Source organism: Mus caroli, unplaced genomic scaffold (assembly GCF_978045245.1).
Source record: "Mus caroli unplaced genomic scaffold, Mus_caroli_1 scaffold_12, whole genome shotgun sequence".
Taxonomy (NCBI): Eukaryota; Metazoa; Chordata; class Mammalia; order Rodentia; family Muridae; genus Mus; species Mus caroli.
This window is the reverse complement of record NW_028227267.1, coordinates 120,651,649-120,675,301: the sequence shown is the minus strand read 5'-3', so window position 1 is coordinate 120,675,301 and position 23,653 is coordinate 120,651,649. Positions and strand designations below refer to the sequence as shown.

At 38.5% G+C, this 23,653-nt stretch overlaps 1 protein-coding gene across 5 annotated transcripts in view; it reads left to right on the top strand.

Moving 5' to 3' along the window:
* The window catches only part of Nalcn (sodium leak channel, non-selective), a 324,306-nt gene that overhangs the window by 78,519 nt on the left and 222,134 nt on the right, over positions 1–23,653 (top strand). For all 5 annotated transcript variants that reach the window (XM_029469212.2, XM_029469211.2, XM_029469215.2 and 2 more), the window contains exons 8-9: positions 16,936–17,078; positions 17,304–17,408. In XM_029469212.2, coding sequence (XP_029325072.1) covers positions 16,936–17,078; positions 17,304–17,408 — 248 coding nt within the window. The remainder of the gene's footprint in view (positions 1–16,935; positions 17,079–17,303; positions 17,409–23,653) is intronic.

The window sequence follows — 23,653 nt, the reverse complement described above, 5'->3', positions numbered from 1 at the left end:
AATGATTACTAATATAAAAGAGAAGACGATGCTGAAATCTTCTGAGGGTTGGGGAAGACTCACTTATAATAGATGATCCTTGACCCACCACCTCCATGATTAGACAGTTTCATTTCATCCCTTTATATGGGGGCAGAGCAACTTTGACTTGAGTGTTAGGAGCATCAATTCTGCATTAATTTACACATAGTGCATGGCATAGAAAAAAAGGAAGAAAAAAGCAGATACCTGGTTACACTCTTCATTAACTTCGTGGGAGATCTGGGGACTTGGAACAGATCAGGAGCATGTTAAATGAGAACAAACCCAGGATGAACACTTGAGCAACAACCTAAGAAGGGTTTATTTATTTCCCTTCTTAAACAGGACCTCCCCCTGCCCACCCCTATATCTGCTGCCCTGTTTCTGTACTTAATATAAGACACACTATCATTAAGTCAGCTGTTATTAGTTAATATTAATAATTATAGTTGATAATTCATTGCCAATAATATCAGCATTTAAAAGTAACAATGTTAGATTTTTGAGAGAGTTTATGCATATGGGTGGTATGCACATTCAAACTAGAACAGCTCTTAATCTTAAATTAATATAGAAATTCCTCTTCAGTTTGTACATATAAATCTATTTATATAAGACTATGCAGCTAGTTGTACATATACCTAGGCCTGTCATCACTCGGTAAAGATTCACGTTTTTTGATGGATATAGTCAGTATATCTTATTATGAAATTACATAAATTCTACAAGATTCCTTCTCCTAGAAATGTTATCAATTGTATGTCTGTCTGTCCATCCATCCATCAAAATGTCCTCTCATAAGCATCTTCATAGGGAGAATAATTCATACTGGAACTCGAGTCTTCTCAAGGAAAATTGGCCAGCCTTTGGCAAATTCCACACTTTCTTCAAAGTTTGCATAGAACCTGGACTCTTTATTTAGGATTATGTGATGGGTTGACTTTTTTTTTTTTTTTAACTTTCTCAAAGCCAAAGCCACGTTGTCTTCTTTCTAGTTTAATAATTGTGTGAACCAATTTCTTATGTTCACCAATTTTTCTTGATAATTTAATTTTTAATAATATAATGATAATTTATTTCATGGTAATAAATTAATAGAATAATTTAAACAAATATATTAGAAAGTATTACTTGATTTTATAGAAGTTTAAATCCTCAAAGATATTATCATTTCATTTCACCTTTTTATTTTTAAGGTTTTTCCTTCCCATTGTCAAAGTCCATCCTTAGGGCTCTGATAAGGTGACTTTTGCATAGTATTAGATTTACATCCCCCATCCCATTGTCCTGAACATGCCTTTGGGAAGTTTACATTACTCTAAGCTAAGAAAGTAAGTACAGACAATCTGTATGATCTTACAGGCATTTAAGTGAAAGCTGTGCTTATGTCTTTCTGACAGGATCATGCTACCTTTGTGTGTGTTGGAACAGAGAGAACAGAAACCTCAATGGCTCCTGGGTTTCTGTAGGTCACAGCTTGGAATGAGAGGCACTGGCATGCTAGAGTGTAGTATGGCTGAGTTTTACAAGGGTCTGGAGCATTTGAGGTGATAGAACTATGCAGGCTGTAAAATGCAGACACCATCTGTCACAGAGAAAACACATTAGCAATGGCCACCTGTTCATACATAGTCTTGCCCTTGTCCCAAAAGTTCATATTTGCTCTGATGTGTGTTTGCTGTTTCTGAGTCATGAAGCTTCCTAGTGACTAATGGGACATGTTTTGCATATTCCTTATATAAATATTCTGTCTTCTGATTAGATGACCTTATTTAATTTACAGTACATAGGGATGTATTTCTTTTTTATTAGTATTAGATATTTTCTTTGTTTACATTTCAAACATTACCCCCTTTCCTGGTTTTCCCTCTGAAACCCCCCATCCCCTCCCTCGTCCCCCAGCTCACCAATCCACCCACTCCCACTTCCTGGCCCTGTCATTCCCCTACACTGGGGCATAGAGCCTTCACAGGACCAAGGGCCTCTCCTTCCATTAATGACCGACTAGACCATCCTCTGCTACATATGCAGCCAGAGCCATGAGTCCCACCATTTGTTTGCTTTGGTTGGTGGTTTAATCCCAGAGAGTTCTGGGGGGTACTGATTAGTTCATATTGTTCCTCCAATGGGGCTACAAACCCCTTCAGCTCCTTGGGTATTTTCTCTAGCTCCTTTATTGGGGACCCTGTGCTCAGTCCAGTGGATGACTATGAGCATCCACTTCTGTGTTTGTCAAGCATGGCAGAGCCTCTCAACAGACAGCTATATGAGGCTACTGTCAGCCAGATCCTGTTGGCATCCACAATAGTGTCTGGGTTTGGTGGTTGTTTATGGGATGGATCCCCAGGTGGAGCAGTCTCTGGATGGTCATTCCTTAAGTCTCTGCTCCACATATTGTCTCTGTAACTTTTTCCATGGGTATTTTGTTCCCCCTTCTAAGAAGGATCAAAGTGTTCACACTTTGGTCTTCCTTCTTCTTGAATTCCACATGGTTTGTGAATTGTATCTAGAGTATTCCAAGCTTCTGGGCTAATATATACTTATCAGTGAGTGCATACCATGTGTGTTCTTTTGTGATTGGGTTACCTCACTCAGGATGATATCCTCCAGATCCATCCATTTGTCTAAGAATTCCATAAATTCATTGGTTTTAATAGCTGCGTAGTACTCCATCTTGTAAATGTACCACATTTTCTGTATCCATTCCTCTGTTGAGGGACATCTGGGTTCTTTGCAGCTCATGACTATTATAAATAAGACTGCTATGAACATAGTGGATCATGTGTCCTTATTACATGTTGGAGCATCTTCTGGGTATATGCCCAGGAGTGGTATTGCTGGATCCTCTGATAGTACTATGTCCAATTTTCTGAGGAACCGCCAGACTGATTTCCAGAGTGGTTATACCAGCTTGCAATTTTTTTCAAAGATTTATTTTATTTATATGAGTACATTGTAGCTGTCATCAGACACAGCAGAAGAGGGCAATGGACCCCACTACAGATGGTTTTGAGCAACCATGTGGTTGCTGGGAATTGGACTCAGGACCTTTGGAAGATCCATGCTCATAACCGCTGAGCCATCTCTCTAGCCCAGGGATGTATTTCTTTACTAATTGTCAGTTTTCTTACATAATCAATTATATGAGGAAAATTTTAATTTCCTTTTCAACTATAATTTATTATGGACATATTCTACTATGTGTTGGATATTTGTTCATACTAGCAAAAAAAGAATAGACAAAACTTGTTGGTTTCATGTATTACAGCTCCCTGGAAACTACCTAACAGGCTCTCCATCTCATCGGTGATTGTAAAATGAGAAAAGCTGTCTCAAGCCGAACCTAAGCCTCCAGCTTATAACCCATGATTTGACTTCAAGTCATTTGTTTTCGCTGCTCTCAGACACCCCTTTTCTCAGAACCCCTCTCCAAGTCAAAGCTGGCCGTTGGCACTGAATGATTAAGTTACTGGATGTTCTCTAAAGAACATGTTGAAGAGAAAACTGATAGAATTCAGTTTTATAAAACGTTACATCATAGCAGTGAAAAATACTACAATGGGTATATATTTTCCTCATGTACTTTGTGAATGAAGGAAATTTTGAAGTTAAAATTAGATGACATCATTATCCTCCACTCCCTTTCCCCCTTCAGTCCTTTTCATAAACCCTCTCTCTCAAATTCAAGACTTCTATTTTTTAAATTGTCATTATATACATATCTATATATGTTTCAAATATATAAATACAATCTGGTCAGTCTGTATAAAGTTACTTCTTTGTATATGATGTCAGAGTTTATTTAAAACAAAATTCACCATTGAATAATGAAATGGGAACATTTTTGAAGTGTTATTTACTTTGGTGTAACAATGGTTAGTGACACTTTGTCTTGTCAAAACAAAAAGCCTCTAGTGGCTGAGTAAAGGGTATTTCCTACAAAAATAAAATGCTCGAATTTCCAAAAGTTTCAGATTCTGAATTACACTTAAGCCAAGTAGTATTATTTAAAATAAAGATCAACTCTTTCAGGAATCCTCTGAAAATAAAAACACAAGAAGCTTGGTTGGTTGGTTAGCTGAAGCAACCAATGAGCACATTGCTATCAGCTGTGGTTAACTCCAGAAGCCCTCTCTCCATCTTCATGACCATGGGTGTGAGCTCAAATACTTTCAGTGGTTTGTCAGAATACACTCTGTTCCATCACTAAATATTTCTCATATTCCCTTGCCTAGAATAACAAACTGCAGGCCTGAGGGTTCTTCCAAGTATGTGAATTCCTGTGGCTTTGTTTTACTTTTGGATTTTGTATGTAAAAGCAGGTGTGTGTCTGACTGCCTGTTTGTCTGCGTATGTATTAGTCTAACTACTTCATTTATAAGTTAACTTTTTTTCAGTTAGAAATAACACTTCTTGGGCAAGTGTTTTAGAGCCTTGAAATGAGACATACTATAACTCTTATTGAAAAATAATTTATCAGTTCATATTACTGAATCATGCCATTAGTTAAGAAACCAAAATATTATCTTTAAAAAAAATAACAATCTCAGGTTTAAAGCATCTCTTTTTTTTTAACATTGCAAGAAATCTTAAGTGGGTCCTTATATAACATGTTGTGAATATTGCATTGTTATCTTAGATTTATGATAAGAAATCATCTTTTGGGTTAAGAGTTTATATGGAATATGAATTCCTGTGGTTAGGCTTGCTGGTAACTTACAGCAAGACTAATAGAGAGAGAGAGAGAGAGTGTGTGTGTGTGTGTGTGTGTGTGTGTGTGTGTGTGTGTGTGTGTGTAAAGGTAGCTCTTTTATGGAAAGCCATTGTGAATTTTGCCTTGTAGTTTTCTTTAGAACTATCAATTCAGATCCACATATTTATGAGGTTTAAAAATAACAGTATGTTAGATATGGCTACTACTTTCTCCTTCCCTCAACTGAGGTCTGTATGAGGATCAGCCTTTGGAGAGGACTGAACCACAGCCATAAACTACTTTGACTATCAGTCTATGTAGTAGTTGAGATCCACCGACCTGGGCAATAGAGATGCCTGAGCTCTGCCCTAGGAACTCGACTTATTCGGCAGCTGTACCACCCTCTGGCATATTTTTCAAGTCTCCACAGTGTTGCTCTCTCCAGCTGCTAGAAGGGAAATTGGTTATGAAAAATCATTTATGTACTTGGCTCTTAAATTTTTCACATAAGGAAGAAGTTTGTCTCAATGCTACCATTATACAGGAGATGTCAAAAATTATGTAATGCCAACCTGAGCAGCCACATGCCAAACAGTAAGGTATAAACAAATCTTCAAGGGATATAGAAGCAAAGGTCTCTTCTAGCTTTAAATTCATAAGACATGACTAAATCAGTTACAAATGTGTTTCAAAAAGTGCTACTTTATTAAAATCACAGCCAATGTATTTTTACAAAATATTTTCCTTATTTAATATTCTACTTCTCAAGTACCTGTACTTGCGTTACAGAATACAATAAAATAATCAGAATTCTAGTGGTTGCTACTGTATCCCCAAAAGTTCTATCCAAAACTAAATAAGAATTAGTTTTCAATTTTATGTTGTTTTGACTCGTCTAACAGATTGATGAAAGAAAAATCTTGCTGTTTTAAGTTTTAAATCTGGAGAGTTGGTGAAAATTCAGGGAATAGCTAAAACTCTTTCACACTGTCTTGTTAGGACTCTTTGCACCACAGAAAGAATAGAGGGCAGATAAATATTCCCCCAGAAGGAACACAAAATAACTTTTGGACCCTGGTCCAAAAGCACAGAGAGGAATTTCCCCTCCCTGCTTTTGTCTCTCCTTGGCCTAGTCTATCAACTTTTAAAAGCAGAATTTTGCTTTCCCAAAATGTACCAGACAGGAATTTGTTCAAATTCCTCAAAACCAAGCCAGGAAACTCAGAAGTTCCAGGCATTCGTGGCAGGGTGAGAAGAGCCTGTCTGTGAAAGCAAGCATGAGTCATTGCAACATGGCTTTAGGCTTGCCCTCCTGGGCCAACTCAGGGATGTGGCTCAGATTTGTTGAGCCACACTTGCTTTGTTTTAAAACAAAAGGCTAGTGTGAGTGAATTTTCAGGATATTGATACAGAATCAGAGCCTAGAAAGGTCCTGCATTTTAAAAGAACAATAGTTCTTTTATTGGGATCTGTCAGAACATTCCAGCTCAGATTCACTGCCAGGAAATATCCTGGTTTGATATGATTGAATGGAGCCCAGACTACCACTGGTCTTTTATCCTAAGGTATAAGTTAGTTAATTGTTTTCTGTGATACATTCATGATCCCATATGACTCAAGACAAAACCTAAGGCAAGCATGGCCTCAAACAAGAGCATCCCATGACCCTTTAAACTTTACTAACTCATGCTGGATATTTGATCTGTGCCATACAGCAGTAGCAAATGCATTTAAATTTAAGAGAATTAGAAGATGCACTGGCCACATTAGGAACTTAATTGCTAAATATCCATCAGTGTTAAGAAGGCAGGATATGAACACAGTGACAAGACAATAGTTATGACAAACATTTGGTTCTATTTCCTTAGTAGATATGGAAGTTAAGGTGCTCTCTTTGCTAATTTCATTGAATGAATTTGGTATGCAGGCTCATTAGACCTTTTCTGTCAGTACATGAGAAATTAGTAATCTTTCCATTAAGGCACTGCAAACATTTTCTTGTATTTTTAAATAGTGGTTGTTACAGATCAAGCAACTGATTTAAAAATTGATTTGTAAGGTACAATACAGACAGGCAGACACACACACACACACAATACAAAAAAATTGAAAAGCCTATATTGATGGAGAAGAATGAGTTATACCTGTTGAATAACTGGTTAATAAAAATAATAAAAAATAACATTAAAGATTTAAGTAAGTGCCTCATCTGTCATCTCTCTCTCTGTGTTGGACTTAACTATCATTTCAGGGAGCGATTTTTATGATTTTCTGCTGCCCTCTTGAGCAGTAATAAAAAGTTTGTGTCATCTCATCAGCCACTCTGCAAATACCCGATGGCTCTTTAGGGTCCTCAGGCAAACACTTGCTAAGAAGGTAGCATTGCTGGCCAGATTGTCTCTGGTGTGTTACAATAGTCTTGCTAACATGCCTAATGAGGCTATAGAAAGGCACTTCATTCTAAGAATAAGAGTTGCTCAGAGCTCTTTGGCTCAGAATGTATTTGCTGTGATATAATAAACACTTGAAGCAAATTCCTGGAATGAGTCAAGTTTTCATTCTCTTTAACTCCTGTTCCACCTAACTCATTACTTTGTATATAGTGTTCTCAAACACTCTGTTAGAAGATCAGAAACATAGATAAAGGCTTAGGTACATGGAGCAAAAGTTATTTGTGGACAGAAACATCAAATGGCTTGCTAATGTTCTTCTTGTGTCAACCAGCAGAATCTTAGCAGGGTTGAGCCTTGGTGCTAGTGGGGCCTTTTTTAATTCCTATGCTATTGATATTCTTAGCATTGTGGCCAAGCTGACTAAGGGTAAGGAGAGGACCATGCTCTTACACACTTTACCTTAAAGCTCTCATTTTAATCAAAGGTGTTCAAATACCCAGTTCTAGTTTTTGAATTTGCAATGAAATTCTCACATTGTAACTATCAAGTCCTGGCTTCTTTGTCTGGCTGTTTGTTTGTTTTGTTTGTTTACCAGTTCCTAGTAAACCTTTCAAAAATTCATGGCAAAGCTGAAATACTAAAAGTAACTGTGCTTCTGAACTGCCTGTACTCCTTGCCCTTTGAGAAAACATAAGAGCTTCTAATTAATAGTGATTTAGTGTTGTGTGGTCGCCAAAAAATGCCATGATTGCCCAGGAGAGTCTAACTCCAAGGCCAGCATTGGTTGGTCCAACATTATATGGATATGAAATCATGGACAGTTGGAGTGTTAGGGAAGGGAACAGAACACGAGTTGTGGTAAGTGTGGTCTCATTAAGTCAGAAAATAAATCCCAAGAAGCCCCTTTGATCTGAAACCACTGCTCCTCAAAGGCAAACAGAGGGGTGCCTAGAAGGATTACGCTGTACCCCTAGGAAGCTCTCAGTCTACCTGGAAAGTACCCAGGCACAGAAAGCTGGAAGTATTTACATTGGCATATGACTTTGACATCTCTGGAATGGTTCTAATTTAATACCCACACTTCTCCGCCAATACCAGCATGTCAACACTTCTTTTCCATGTGTGAATAAAACCACTAAAGATCTCACTTCTCCTTTCTAGAGGTGTTTTCTACTCATAATGGGAAATTTTAATCAGTTTCTATGTCTAAATGAATATATTCCAAGTAATAGTGTTATTACCTATTAGATTTTTAGCTTAGAAAATATATGTAAACATAAGTATTCATTTTCTACATACTCTTTGATTTTATTTCAAAATTGTAGTACTGCAGAATAAGAGGTTTCAGGAGATTTATTGATTTCAATAGTGAGACACAGTTGTGTTATCATCTAGAAACTAAGTATAGGTCAGAAACATTAGACTTATAATTGTATTTTATTCATAGTGTGCATAAGTGAAAAGCCCAGAAGGGTATGTTAGATCCCTAGAACTGGTGTTATAGGCAGTTGTCACCCACCATGCACACAGTGCTGCTGGCAGGCAGAGACAGGCAGACTCCAGAGGTCACTGACCAGCTAGCCTAGCCAATCAGTAATCACCAAACTCAGGTTTAAAGAGTAAAGTGGAGAGCAGAGCAATATAGGAAATTTTCTAGTATCAATATATGGCAGACACACACACTTGCAGAGATGCATGAACCTCCATATAAACATATGTACATACATCCATATATCATCATCAACCCAACAACAATGGACACACACACACCAACAAATGCTGAAGTAAGGAGAGAACAGCTAGATAGGGGGAAACAGTATTATAGAAAATAACTCATACGCTGACCATGGGCTGAAATGTTGTTTAAGACTGTGGCAGAATCTGGATGAGTGAATTGACATGGCACACAGGCAGATAACTCAAGGGTGGGACACTGAAAGGTCACCTCACTGAAAAAGTAAATTCAAGTATAGATTTTTATCACCAACAAGTGGCCTTGAGTTCCAAGTTATAATAAGGTTAAAGTGGAATTAGGAAAGCAGCCACTTTGCTGCACATCAGCTTGTGGCTGTTTGGGTTTTGAAGAGAACAGAATGTCCCTGTGCTGAGAGGTGTGAATAACATTTGCACAGAACATTATCATGCTTCCAGGAACATGGACTTATAGTTAATCTATTCTGTGTTTGTCCATGAAAATATCAGTGCCTCATACTGAGTCAAAGACAAAGCCACAATTATTATAATTGAGCTGTATAAATTTTATACCACTTTCTTCAAATGATATAAATTTTCTTTTTAATTTTTAATTAAGCTCTCTTCCCCCCTCCCCATGTTGGCAATGAAATTCAAGTCCTTGTGCATATTTCACAAGCATTCTCTCTCTCTCTCTCTCTCTCTCTCTCTCTCTCTCTCTCTCTCTCTCTCTCTCTCTCTCTCTCTCTCTCTGTTTTGTTTTTTGAGACAGGGTTTCTCTGTGTAGTCCTGAAACCAGGCTGGCCTCGAACTCAGAAATCCGCCTACCTCTGCCTCCCAAGTGCTGGGATTAAAGGCGTGTGCCACCACAGCCACACACAAGTACTCTCTTACTGAACTATATCTTGAGCAAAATACGTGAACAGTCATGTATAACCTCTGTCCAGGATCTTCTGGCTTTCATAGTCTCTGGTGAGAAGTCTGATGTAATTCTAATAGGTCTGCCTTTATATGTTACTTGACTTTTTCCCTTACTGCTTTTAGTATTCTATCTTTTTTTAGTGCATTTGTTGTTCTGATTATTATGTGTCAGGAGGAATTTCTTTTCTGGTCCAGTCTATTTGGAGTTCTGTAGGCTTCTTGTATGTTCATGGGCATCTCTTTCTTTAGGGAAAAAAAGGAAGTTGGGGAAGTTTTCTTCTGTAATTTTGTTGAAGATATTTACTGGCCATTAAGTTGAAAATCTTCATTCTCATCTATACCTATTATCCTTAGGTTTGGTCTTCTCATTGTGTCCTGGATTTCCTGGATGTTTTGAGTTAGGATCTTTTTACATTTTGCATTTTCTTTGATTGTTGTGTCCATGTTTTCTATGGAATCTTCTGCACCTGAGATTCCCTCTTCCATCTCTTGTATCTTGTTGCTGATGTTCGCATCTATGGTTCCTGATTTCTTTCCTAGTATTTCTATTTCGAGTTGTCTCCCTTTGGGTTTTCTTTATTGTTTCTACTTCCCTTTATAGATCTTGGATGGTTTTGTTCAATTCCATCACCTGTTTGGTTGTGTTTTCCTGGAATTTTTGAAGGTATTTTGCATTTCCTCTTTAAGTACTTCTACCTGTTTAGCAGTGTTTTCCTGTAATTCTTTGAGGGATTTTTGTGTGCTTCCTCTTTAAGGACTTCTACCTTTCTACCTGTTCCCCTGTATTTATTTATTTATTTATTTATTTATTTATTTATTTATTTATTTATTTATTTATTTATTTTGACAGGGTTTCTCTGTATCACCCTGGCTGTCCTGGAACTCACTTTGTAGACCAGGCTGGCCTTGAAATCAGAAATCTGCCTACCTCTGCCTCCCAAGTGCTGGGATTAAAGGCATGCACCACCAGTTATTTATGCCCTTCTTAAAATCCTCTACCAGCATCATGAGATATGATTTTAAATCTGATCTTGCTTTTTGGGTTTGTTGGGTTATCCAGGACTTGCTGTGGTGGACATGCTGGGTTCTGATAATGCTGAATGGTCTTGGTTTTTGTTAGTAAGATTCTTACGTTTGCCTTTCGCCATCTGGTAATCTCTGGTGTTAGATGTTCTAGCTGTCTCTGGCTGGAGCTTGCTCCTCCTGTGATTCTGTTAGCCTCTGTCAGCAGTCCTGGGAGTCCAACTTTCTCCTGAGTCCCAGCGGTCAGAGCACTCTCTGCAGGTAAGCTCTCCTCTTATAGGGAAGGTGCACAGAGGTCTGGAGCTCTGATCCTGTTCCTGGCTGAAGATGAAGGCCCAAAGGAAACCTGTCCAAGAAGCTTTTTTGCTTCTGGGGCCCACATGCTCTTCTGTGTGGACTGGTCTCTGAGTGACCCAGGGTATAAGATGGTGCTTTCAACTGGGTCCTGGGGTCAGAGCCCTCTCTGGAGGCTGACTCGCCTCAGTGATCCTAAGATCCTGAGTGTGCTAGTGTGCCTGAGGTGTGGAGAGTCCTCTGGGGACTGTGGGACCATCCCATGTGTGGAGTTCATGCCCAAGGTGGTGAGGGGCTGGTGCAGACTTGAAGGAGCCCCAGTTGCTGGTTGAGCAGGTTTCCTTTCTTCCTGTTTCTGCTGGCCCAGGCCCCTCCGGGTTGTTTTGGAACAGACGTTGCATTCCACTCATCAGTGATCCCAAGATCCTGAGTGTGCTAGTGTGCCTGAGGTGTGGAGAGTCCTCATAATGTAAAAACTAAACAAAATGGGAAAATAGAAGAACATTTCAACAGCAAAAATGTGGGGGGAATCTTGGGACCATCCACTGATTTCATGCCCAAGATGGCGTGGGGTTGGCACACTGACCAGAACCAAGTAGAAACAGTATGAAAACCATGCTGTTCACTCTTATAACAAAACCACGGAAGTTTTGTGTTTGGATAGGGGTTGGTGGTGGTCCTGGACATGTTTGTTGTTGTTTTTAATAAGTCATTACCACAATTTTGTTCGTATCATTTAAAAGTGACTTAATTTGCTTTGCTTCTGTAACACATAACTAGGTAAAACAAACAGGATTATTTTAAAAAGCAAAATAAAAACAAAACAGAACAAACAAACAATAAAATCTATACAGCTTCTTACCCCTTTTTCATGAAGAGAAAAACCAAAAGAAGTATGAGATAAGAAGATGCTTCAGTTAGTAGAACCACTTGCTATGAAAGCAAGAGGATCTGAGTTCAAATCCTCAGCATCCACAAAAAGCCAGGTATTGTCTAGTGTGCTTGTGTCTCTAGTGTTCAATGGTCAGAGAATCCCCAGTTTCTTTGCCAGACAGCTTAGCCATGTTGTGAGATTCAGGTTCAGTTAAAAACCACATATTTCAAAAAAATCAAGCAGAATGATGTTGATAAAGGAAGAAACATCACCAGGCATCTTCATGTGGACTCTGCTTGAATGCACCATGCTAAATATATATACCACCCAAACATGATACAACACACACACACACAATCTACTAACCCCAGAAAAGAAACCTATGACAGAATAAATAATGGCTATACCAAAGTCCAATTTGATGAACAAATGAGGTTTTATTAAAGTTACTAACAGATGTGTGGGTGAAGCATTACTTATAGGTGCACAGATAAAAAAGTAGATACACCATCAAAAGCCCATCCAATACAGGTAGGGGAAAATTGTACTCAGAGTTCTATACAAAACCTGTAGGAGCTTAACAGGTCCAACATAAGTAAAGATTCTTTTCTTGACATCAGGGATGATCAGAGTCACCTTCCCCAGCAGTTGTTTACTCTCTCTATAAAGCTCTAGAATCTTCCACATTCTGCTTTCTCAGACATATAAAGTTTTGTTTAGATCCTGAGTCTCAAGGGTCTACTACTATCCTGGAGGGAATGTTTCAATTCAGAGGAATCTGCTATTCAACACACACACACACACACACACACACACACACTAAATAATACATAAAAATAAATAATTAAATAGGAAAACAACATACACAATCCTAAAGATAATCAAAACTGGTAGGAATAAACCTATGTTCAAGATACAAAAACATGCTGTACACAGGTTTTTTTTTTTTTGAGACAGGGTTTCTCTGTATATCCCTGACTGACCTAGAACTCACTCTGTAGACCAAGCTGTCCTCGAACTCAGAAATCCGCCTGCCTCTGCCTCCCAAGTGTGGGGATTAAAGGTGTGAGCCAGCATGCCTGGCACTGTACTCAATTCTAATGCAGAGACACCCTACAGAAAGTTCCAAGTTCAGTATTTACCATCTATATGTAGATTTTTGCTCTCTTTTTATAATGAACTCAAAGCACCGGTGAAAGAGATAAAAAAGAGTGAATGGAATTAGAGATGATGAGCTGAACATGATTATTGTAATTTTGTTTCATACAAAACCTTAATTTGTGTCTGAAAAATTTGGAGTACCAGAGTGTTTTTGTAAAATGCTTTTTTATTCTTCACAAGAGAATGCATTATATTCCCAGGTATTATAGAATCATTATTCATTTAACAAAAATATTGCTATTTTAACAAGAAATTATATTGTTATAATGAAAGTTGACCAAAAAAAAAAAAATACAATGGAGCACATCTGAGGAGTGTCAATTTAAGTTTCTTTCTGGGGCTGGGCTGGGGGTGGGGGGGTTGGGGGAAGTAGCTGAGTCTCCTAGATAGCAGGAGACCACTGAGAAGCCAGAAGCCAGACAGCAGGGCACAGAGGCCCCAATACACAGCTGTAGTCTTCTCCCTGGGGCCAGACACCACTAGCCATGGAAAACAAGATCACACAGTTTACTTGTATCCATTTTAAATTATGCTCAACCTTTTGAAAATCTTTCCAGAAGTGCTTTTTCTTTCCCTGTACTTTGCAAAGCCAGGCACAAATGGATAAAAAGGAGTGTTGCACTCTCTTGCCTTTGACCCTACAACCTGCTGTGACATCCTCAAAGCCATCTGACCTTGTGCAGATGAATGTGATGCAGGGGCCACGAATGGTTCTTTAAGCAGTCACTATTGTCCTGTGGGGGCTTTTGTGATATTTTCAGCCTTCTGATTTACCAACACACCTTCTTTTTGAGCTGCACTATGGGTTATTACTGACTCCTGTTTCCCCTTTGCTGAATTAAGACGCATGGAGTGAAAGCATCAAGATTACATGTTGCACACACCATTTGCCCTTAGTTCCAAACAGCATCTTCCCTGTAGATATAATACAGACAAACTCAAGCAGGACAATCCCCATTTTACCAAATAATGTACCATTGGTGAAGCTGTTAAACTTTAATAGTGTCTTATAATAGATTTCTGCAGCCACTTTTCTGTTGCCCTTCAGAAACTAGGGGAAAATAATGGAAGTAAATTTTTTATATTAAAATTGTCCTTTGTATTAAGTCTACATGGCAAAAATGCTGCACGTGTTCAGAACAGGAACTGGAGGTGCAGTTTTCATTTTCTGCTGGTGTTTTGTTGCTTGGCTGAGCTGCTCAGGATTCAGTGTTTGTGTGCCTGAAAGCTTCATCTTGTACAAGTTCTTTGATATATTATAAACTTACCCATGTTCCTTTATAAGAGAATAGACTTTGTTCAAATACAGATACCAACTGAAAATAATATATTCTTACATTCTAGTCTCAAACAAGAGGAAAATAGGACTGGGCATTAAAAACATAAGTTTCAGGTATGACCTGATGAGTAAGTTCAATTGCTGGTCTTACACTGTTTCAGGACAAGACAGATGGCCTTCACTTTCCTGTTCTCCAAAAGGTTATCAATAGTTGATGATATTTGACTCTGTCACCTTTTTCCATATTCCTACCTAATAAGAAAGAGCCCTCTCCTCAGCCAAATACTTTTTATAAACCAACTATTATGGTGATAAGTTACCAAAGTTAAGCCATGAGTCTTAAAATGGAGGCTTGTGTATCTCATTTCTCATTGTATGCAGAGATGACAGTCTCATAGAAGCATACAAAAGAATAGCCTGGAAAGAAAGTTGAGGAGGGAAAGATGTGTGCAATCCACTGGAAGTAAATTCTGATGCTCATGGCAATACTGGAAAACAAGTGTGTGTGTGTGTGTGTATGTGTGTGTGTGTGTGTGTGTGTGTGTGTGAGAGAGAGAGAGAGAGAGAGAGAGAGAGAGAGAGAGAGAGAGATGATGATGATGATGATATATACAAGAACACACATGGAGTGGAGATCAAGGGCAACACTTTTGGGAGGCAGGTGTCTCCTTCTAGGTTATGTTGAGACAAGTACTCTGTTGTTTCTCTCACTGAGCCATGTGTTTCCGGTTATCGGGTCCTTTAGCTTCTGGCCAATTCTGTCTCTACTTCCCATCTCACAATAAGAGTTCTGGTTTTACAGAAGCCCACCACAATATCAATCATTTTTGACATTGGTTCCATTGCACCTATATCAGCTGAGCCATCTTCCCAGTCAACAATTAGTTTCCTATCTCAACTAGCTAAAAAAAAAAATGATCTGAATGCTAATTGCCTTAATTTTATTGTTATACGTTATGAATATGCATTAAAATGTTCCATATACCCCATAAACCTACAAGGCAATGAACTATATGTTAAACATAATTCTAAAAATTGCACTTAAATATTGAGGCAGTACAAAAAGCAAGCTACATTCTACACAAAGACTATTATACATGAAGTGATTTTGTAGTGAAAATTTACCAAATAGGACTCCCCTTCTCTCTGATTTTCTTCCCTGCCTCTGTGTCTCATTATCTGCATTTTCAGTGACTTTCCATCACACATTTGTGTGTTATCTCTGAATGCTTTTGTGTTCCTCCACGGTTACCCCTCTTCCTGCAAACACAGAACACAGATGTGATGAGGCCCACCAGACTCTTCCAAGCCTTCTTAGTTTGGCCATTTAGATAATTGTATCTCATAATTGCATTACTTCTTCTTATGAATAGAATATTCATGGTGGTTATTGGTTCTATTCCATAATAATTGAAGTCCTTCATAGGGGTTGATCCTACTGCATTCATGTACCTATCAGTCTTGTGAACAATACAGATCACACTCACTTTATAAATAACTTTAAGTAGACATCAGATTTTAGGTTTTCACATAAAAGTATTCTTAAACAGGTGCTTCTATTCTGTGTTGATGATGTTAGTGCCTGAAATGTCTTGAGAACTCATCATATATCATTGTCAAGGCTTTATAGAAACTGCCAGTTAATCCTCACAGGAAAAGGAGGTGTGTACCCAGAGGTCATTTAGTTAAAAGGAATGATGTTGTCAGTTAGATATCTAGAAACTTGCTCCAGAGAGACTGGGTTAATTCCATTTCTCCAAACTATCATTACGAGTCCTTTAATACACCTCTTTATCTCAATGTGTTTTAGTCTCTGTAAAACATCTCATTGTGTTAACAGAACAAAATATGTCTCTTCTTCCTGTTCAGTATCTCAACCATGTATTTTAAACTTCATTGTTATTACCAGGAGTGTGTTCAATGAGCTGCTAGTTTTTAGTGCTGCAAGGCACTGTGGGATAATTTATAGCCTTACACCTAAGCATCATGAAACTTGGAAAGAGTTCCTCCAGGTTGATTACTGGAGTCTAAGGTAGTTAAGTCCCCTAGTAAGAAAGTGACTTTTAGGGGTTGGGGATTTAGCTCAGTGGTAGAGCGCTTGCCTAGCAAATGCAAGGCCCTGGATTCTGTGCTCAGCTCTGAAAAAGAAAAAGGAAAGAAAGAAAGGAAGTGACTTCTCAGACCTATTCCATTCTGGTTAAAGGTATGGCAGAAGTTTCTAGCACCTACACACTACCAATTCCTAAAGTACTGAGAGTCCACGACACCCAATTTCTGTAGTATTTCTCTACAAAGTTCAATATTTGTTTAATTTTCCCTGTACTAAATGTCTTAAATATAAATTAAATTATTTTATAAATAATATAAACATGTTATTGTTGGTAATACTAAAATCACCCTTGCTTGAAGTCAGAGACAACTTTATCAATATCCCAAGAACTGCAAAATACCACACATAATTTTAATCCCTTTGAGAGGAACCTCTGTTATAGAGACAATGAATGTGAATAAGTATTGATTATCTGAGAAGTGTTTTCTTATTTCAAAAGCCAATGATGATCAATCTGTTCTCTCGTTTTGACAGGCACGAGTATATTCACAGTCTATGAGGCTTCATCTCAGGAAGGCTGGGTATTCCTCATGTACAGAGCAATCGACAGCTTTCCCCGCTGGCGCTCCTACTTCTACTTCATCACACTGATTTTCTTCCTTGCTTGGCTTGTCAAGGTACTAGAAACACTGTACTCAGAGCACATGTAGCCTGGCTTATCAAGGCACTAGAAATGCTATACTTAGAGCACATGTAGCCTGGCTTGTCCAGATGCTAGAAACACTGTGCTCAGAGCATGCCAATTTTGTGATGTTCGGCAGCTGTTTTGTTTTGGTTTTATTGATCACTAGGCTTCTTCATCTCTAGTGTTTGGTAAATGTGGTTTTGTCATTTCCTTTCAGAATGTGTTTATTGCTGTCATCATTGAGACATTTGCAGAAATCAGAGTACAATTTCAACAAATGTGGGGAACTCGGAGCAGCACAACTTCTACCGCTACCACACAGGTATTGTTTCAGTGGGATGATCACAATCCATTCAGCCTCAGGCATACCCCATCTTCATAGAAGTGACCTCCCCCAGGGAATGCTGCTGTAATGGGATGCCACATTAGGGCACAGTAGGAGAGTGGTTTTAAAAAACAGGTAAAGGGGCTGGAGAGATAGCTCGTGAGACTAGGCCGGGGCCTAGCAAACACAGAAGTGGATGCTCACAGTCAGCTATTGGATGGATCACAGGGCCCCCAATGGAGGAGCTAGAGAAAGTATCCAAGGAGCTAAAGAGATCTGCAACCCTGTAGGGGCAACATTATGAACTAACCAGTATCCCGGAGCTCTTGACTCTAGCCGCATATGTATCAAAAGATGGCCTAGTTGGCCATCACTGGAAAGAGAGGCCCATTGGACACGCAAACTTTATATGCCCCAGTACAGGGGAACGCCAGCCAAAAAATGGGAATGGGTGGGTAGGGAAGTGGGGGGGAGGGTATGGGGGACTTTTGGGATAGCATTGGAAATGTAATTGAGGAAAATACGTAATAAAAAATATTAAAAAAAAAAAAAAAGAGAGCACTGGCTGTTCTTCGAGAGGTCCTACATTCAAATCCCAGCAACCACTGGTGGCTCATAACCATCTATAATGTAATCTGGTGCCCTCTTCTGGCCTACAGGCATACATGAAGGCAGAACACTGTACACATAATAAGTAAATAAGTAAATAAATCTTAAAAAAAAAAAAGATGAAAAGGCCTAAAGCTAGGACAGTCATCCCAGATTCTTATTCCAATATGGTGAAAGTGATCTAGTTGCTTAAAAGTACAGTGGGTGGCTTCAATACAAAATAAAATTTCCAAAAATGCTTGTGGATGTTTGACTGGATTCTAAGACAATGAGTCCTCAAAGGCTTCCTGAGAAAGTTCCCTCTTTTTTTAAAACCTTTATTAGTGCAACCTCAAGCCTATACAGTGGTCTTTATATAGAGAATGTATTTAATTCAGAACAAACCAATCAAGGTACAAGTGAATATAGAGAAGACTCCTCAGTCCTCCCTGCGTGACTGTGGTTCTTGAAAAGTCAGCCTGTGTTCAGTATGGTTTCCTTCTCCTAAGAAATTAGAGATGCCCTGAAACATACAAAAGCCTCAGAGCACTTGACTGTAAGAGGCATTCTGATATCCTATTACTTACTTGCTTATTTTTGTTTATACATTTTGCTTCTTAGAAATGGGAAGAGCAGGCTCATACATCTTCTAGAATGAATAGAAGGAGAGAAAAGAAGCATCTAGAATTAAGAAGGAAACAATTTAATGTTTTTTAACAATTATTTTGAGATTTTATGAAGAATGAATTCATTTTTAAGTGCTTGTATAGATCTATTGATTTAAAGGTCTCTATGGAAAGGTCAGAGTGAAAAAAAATTTTTTAAAAGACTTTAGAAGGCTGATATATATGGTGGTGTAGATATCAAAATTATCCCTCCTTTGTTACAAGTAAAATCATGTCAAAATGATTCAAACGTCCATGAAAAGAAATTATCATGCTACATAGGTTATGTCATAAACACCACGTTGTGGAACTTTCAAGGAATCAACCAGAAAGCTCTTGTTCCTTGTCTGGCCCTTGTTAGCTGACTGTGAGGTGTAGCAAAGTTTCAGGTCCTTCCTCAGGTAACAGTCTCTTGGCAGGCATGCTTTCTGTGACACTGAGATGTAAATGGAACATAAAACTGTGAATGCAGCTCTTACATGTAGTACTCCTAGGGGGTGGCCTAAAATGTCCCTAAAACCGTATTTTGCTTATTAAGTAACTCCAACAGATAAAATCACAGCTGGAAAGGTAAAGAACCAAACCAGCTAGCAGTTATAATAGAGGATGAAATGTGAAAATTTTGAACAAAGTCGTAGAAAATTATTTTGATGCAAAATTGCACTTAATGTGGAGGCATAAATCAGGATTTCAAGAGGGAACTCGCCTGGATGTTCAGCAGAGGTAATCACATAGAGAACTGTGAAAAACCTTCATTAAGAAAAATGCTATGGCTGAGGACCCGGTTGCTAAGCAACCTAAGCTCCTGCAGGCTTCCTCTTGGTAAAACACCACTTAGGCAGCCTAGCAACTGGCCTTAGGCTCCACCACTTGCAAGAGGTCCCTGAAGCTTTTGTGTGTGCAGAAGTGGGGCAGAACATTTGAGGAGACTGTTCCATTTGTAAAATCTGACCAAACTCAGAGCCTGGACTTCCCTTTTATTGGTTTAAAGCACTGAACCATAAGTGTCTAATTCTAACAACATAGGCTCCAAATCGATTGAATAATGTTGATTACTGTATGTCACACAGCTTTTTGGACATGAAATAATTTCTTGCCTTTATCTATTATGTGGGAAATTCATGTTCAATGTGTTTTTCTCACCAAAGAGTGCTGGTAATATTGGACTTAGCAATGTCTCTAATTATGTGAACTTCCCATGAAAACCACATGGGTGGAGATGTAAGCGTGTACACACACACACACACACACACACACACTCGCGTGTACATCCTGAGGGTAGAGTAGACCTTTAGACATAGGCAGTTCTATACGAATTGGCCCTGATATTTCAGATGCAAAACAGAATCCATGGTAATTTTTTTCTTTAAAATATCAAAGCAATATTTTTATTTTAATGGTCACTAACAAATGTCCCTGAGCAACCACATAGAAACGAATTAAGGAAATGTTGCTTGCAAAACTTTTGTACAAAGCATGCTATGGTGTCAACAGCAAAATGAAAGCAAACTAGAACTGATCCTTTCAGATTCCTAATCATAGACCTGGCTGAGCTGCACTGGGGTCAGTGACTCCATTCTGTGTAGTTCTTGGTGTGGATCATCTTGTCACAGACTCAGACATAGACTGGTGTATAGGTCAAGAGGTCCACATTCCTGTTACAAAATATACTTTGTATTAGTCCACAAATAGAATTTCTCATGTCACCATATTTAGGGGTGTGGCCCCAACTCTGGGTGTTAGTATGTGCAGACATGATCTAGGAAAGCTTTAAACACAGCAATTTCTTCATCCAGACCAATCTTCACATCCTTCACTGAACAGTTCACGTTATAGACCTGTCATCTCTTGACCTAGACTGAAGAATGCTAGAGATAAGCTGACTCCTTTGTCCAGAATAAAGATGGAAGACCCATCAAAGCCCAAGGCCACTCTGTTGTATTATGCATACTTAAATTTTATAATTTTTACAATGGCATCCTGTTGGAGTTCTGACACATAAGCACTGTGCTGTGTGATGAGAACAGTATTCCTGAGACTGTCATCAGTGACTGAGCACTCTAGCTGACAGATGCTATCTGAGTTATTATCCTCTGGCTAAATCAGAAGATGGATGAGGGTAGAGTTGATGCAAGCACAAGGGTGATTTTAAGTTGTTCCTTCTTTGCCTTCCTGTCAACATCTTCAGAATTTGCCTAAATCACCCTCTGAAAGAATGTGTGATGCTCAGCAAGAAAAGTAGAGTGTAAATGAAAGACACATGAGCAAAAATGGAAAGAATTGATTCACCACAAAGAAAAAGAATGCCACGCATAACCCAATGCTCAACTTGAGGGAAAAAATTGCTTAGTGTCCCCAAAGCCAGCAGTTTCCACATGAATAGATATCACTCAGATGTGTGAGAAGGCAGTTAACAGATACAGCTCAGAGAAAGGGTGTCCCTGAGTAGTGCAGGAGCAAGTTCTTTTCAGGGAGAAGCCATAGGGACAACATGAAGCATTCACCATAGGAAGCTGGGAACAAAAAATTAAGCTTTGTGAGACTTACTCAGTAAATGTATTATTTTGATGACTCTTTTTTTTCTAATTTGTTTCAAGATAAGGTCTCACTCCATAGTCCAGACAGGCTTGAACATGTGGCAGTCATCTTGCACCAGCCTTCTGAGAGCTGGTTTCACATGTATATGCTGCCTTTCATGGACTAAATATAGTCTTTGATAATGAAATCCTGCCAGGTATCCACCCTCCTAATTTTAACAAATGATCTATTTTTAAAATACTTAACTTCAGAAGAAGCAGAATGATTTCAAAATATATTAAAGTTTTTCTCCATATTTTGTGTGTGTGTGTGTGTGTGTGTGTAAGCAAATTCACATTAAAAGTTTGAAATTTTAACACATTTTCAAGGTAACCTGATGATTGGGATGATATTTAATATTTGTAAACCAAGCTGCCAAAAAAACCCCAAACAATTACAAATTCTATCATTTTCAAATGAACAAGCCTGAGCTAATTCACAGGGCTGAAATCCACATGCTTTCCCAAATGTTTGTACTAAGAGAAGAGTGTTCATGGGTGTCCATTACATTATGATAGATAGTGTCCCTCCCACTAGTTGATCCAGTCTTCTTGCAATGCGGAAATACATCAACAGTGACACAGAGTATCACTTTACAACCTGTCTTACTTGTTTACATGCACACATGTGTTAATTTTCTGGAAATTAAAATGTCAGTAATGACTGTCTTTTGAGATATTAGTTAATTTTTTCACATTTCATTCAAATTTCTAGATGTTTAATAATAAACATTTTAATAATATAATAAGAAGATAATAATCACATGATTAAAATACAAGGACCACTGAACATTTTTATTAAAACCACCTGGGTTGGATTCTACTACATAGGCCTAATACTCAATACACATAGCTTAGATAACTTAGATTTGTGTTCTTTAAGGGTAAAGTTGAAAGACATCACTTGGGTTTGGATCACTGGTCCAGGTTACTAATAAACCTGTCCCTACTGACCAACCCACCATCACCTTTATGTTCCACTTTATATAGTCTCCCTTCCTGTTGTCACATTGTAGACTACAATTATCTCTTGTAGCTGTATCTCTCACATTTATACAAGCCAGCAGAAAAGAAATACAGGAAGAACAAGAAGGCTCTGCTTAGAGCCTATAGGCTACTGTCTAGTCACGTAGTCAATGCAAGCTTCTAGAAAAGGGCAGCAACTGGTTCTCTTGTTGGGTGCTTAGTGACCTCATAAAAGTGTCCTGACATTGGAAGACAAACAAATCATGGCCACAGTCATACCCATTATCCTCCCCAGGGACCTTATCCCTTGGAGTTCTTGTCTCTGTTAACTAACTTGGTTTTAATCTCAAAGATCTAGTCATCATATTAATCAATCTAAATAATGTATGATTTGGAAATCTAAAGAAAGTATGACACGTTTGCATTTCTGATACTTTATTCCATACACAGGGGTGACCTTCAGAGAACTCTTTTGCTGACAATTAAATTGATTTATTTGATTTGGGTCTGCTGAAAAAATATAATTTAACAGAGAAAATTAGTTTGCCACCAGTGAAAGGAAATATTAGCCCCAGGGGTGCTTTGTGCCTTGACAAGACAGTGTAGAAGGCATGGACAGAGAGTTCTTAGCCAGTGACTGACAGCATAGGTTTTGACAGTTGCCCTTAAAAGGAGAATCCCAGAATTATGACAGGGCCTTTAAAGATCACTTTAACTAGTTTGTTATTCCAGCAATGTCTATATTCTCACAGTAAGCCCATTCATGAAGTATGTGCTTGGTTCTACCACCAAGAATAACTTTTAAATTTTATTCTAAGGAGAAAGTAAGTTCTATCAATAGACAGCAGGGAAGGACTATTTGCATAACATCTTTGGTCACAGAATCTTTGTATAAATGTGCACCTCAAAGGTTTCACTTAAATCTGTATGTACAGCCTGTGAGGTTAGGCATCATTTATTTTCCATTGTTGTAATCATGACACAGAGAATATTTTTCTTCCTGAAAATTATTTATAATATTTCTGGCTAGATTCTGAAAGTATAATTATGGAGCCTATGTAATGATCCATGTGCCATTAATAGTGAATCTAGTAATGATTCACTATTAAAACAGGGGGTAGGACCAACATAAAATCACAAGTAATGGTAGCAATGCAAATTCTTTTTTTTATTGTATATTTTCTTTATTTACATTTCAAATGTTATCCCCTTTCCCAGTATCCCTCCCTCCCAGAAACACCCTGTCACATTCTCCCTCCCCCTGCTTCTATGATGGTGTTCCTCCACCCACCCACCCACCCACTCCCACCTCCCGACCCTCTATTCCCCCACACTGGGGCATCTAACTATCAAGCTTTCATAGGAACAAGGACCTCTCTTCCCATTGATGCATGAAAAGGCCATCCTCTGCTACATGTGCAGCTGGACCCATGTGTACTCCTTTGTT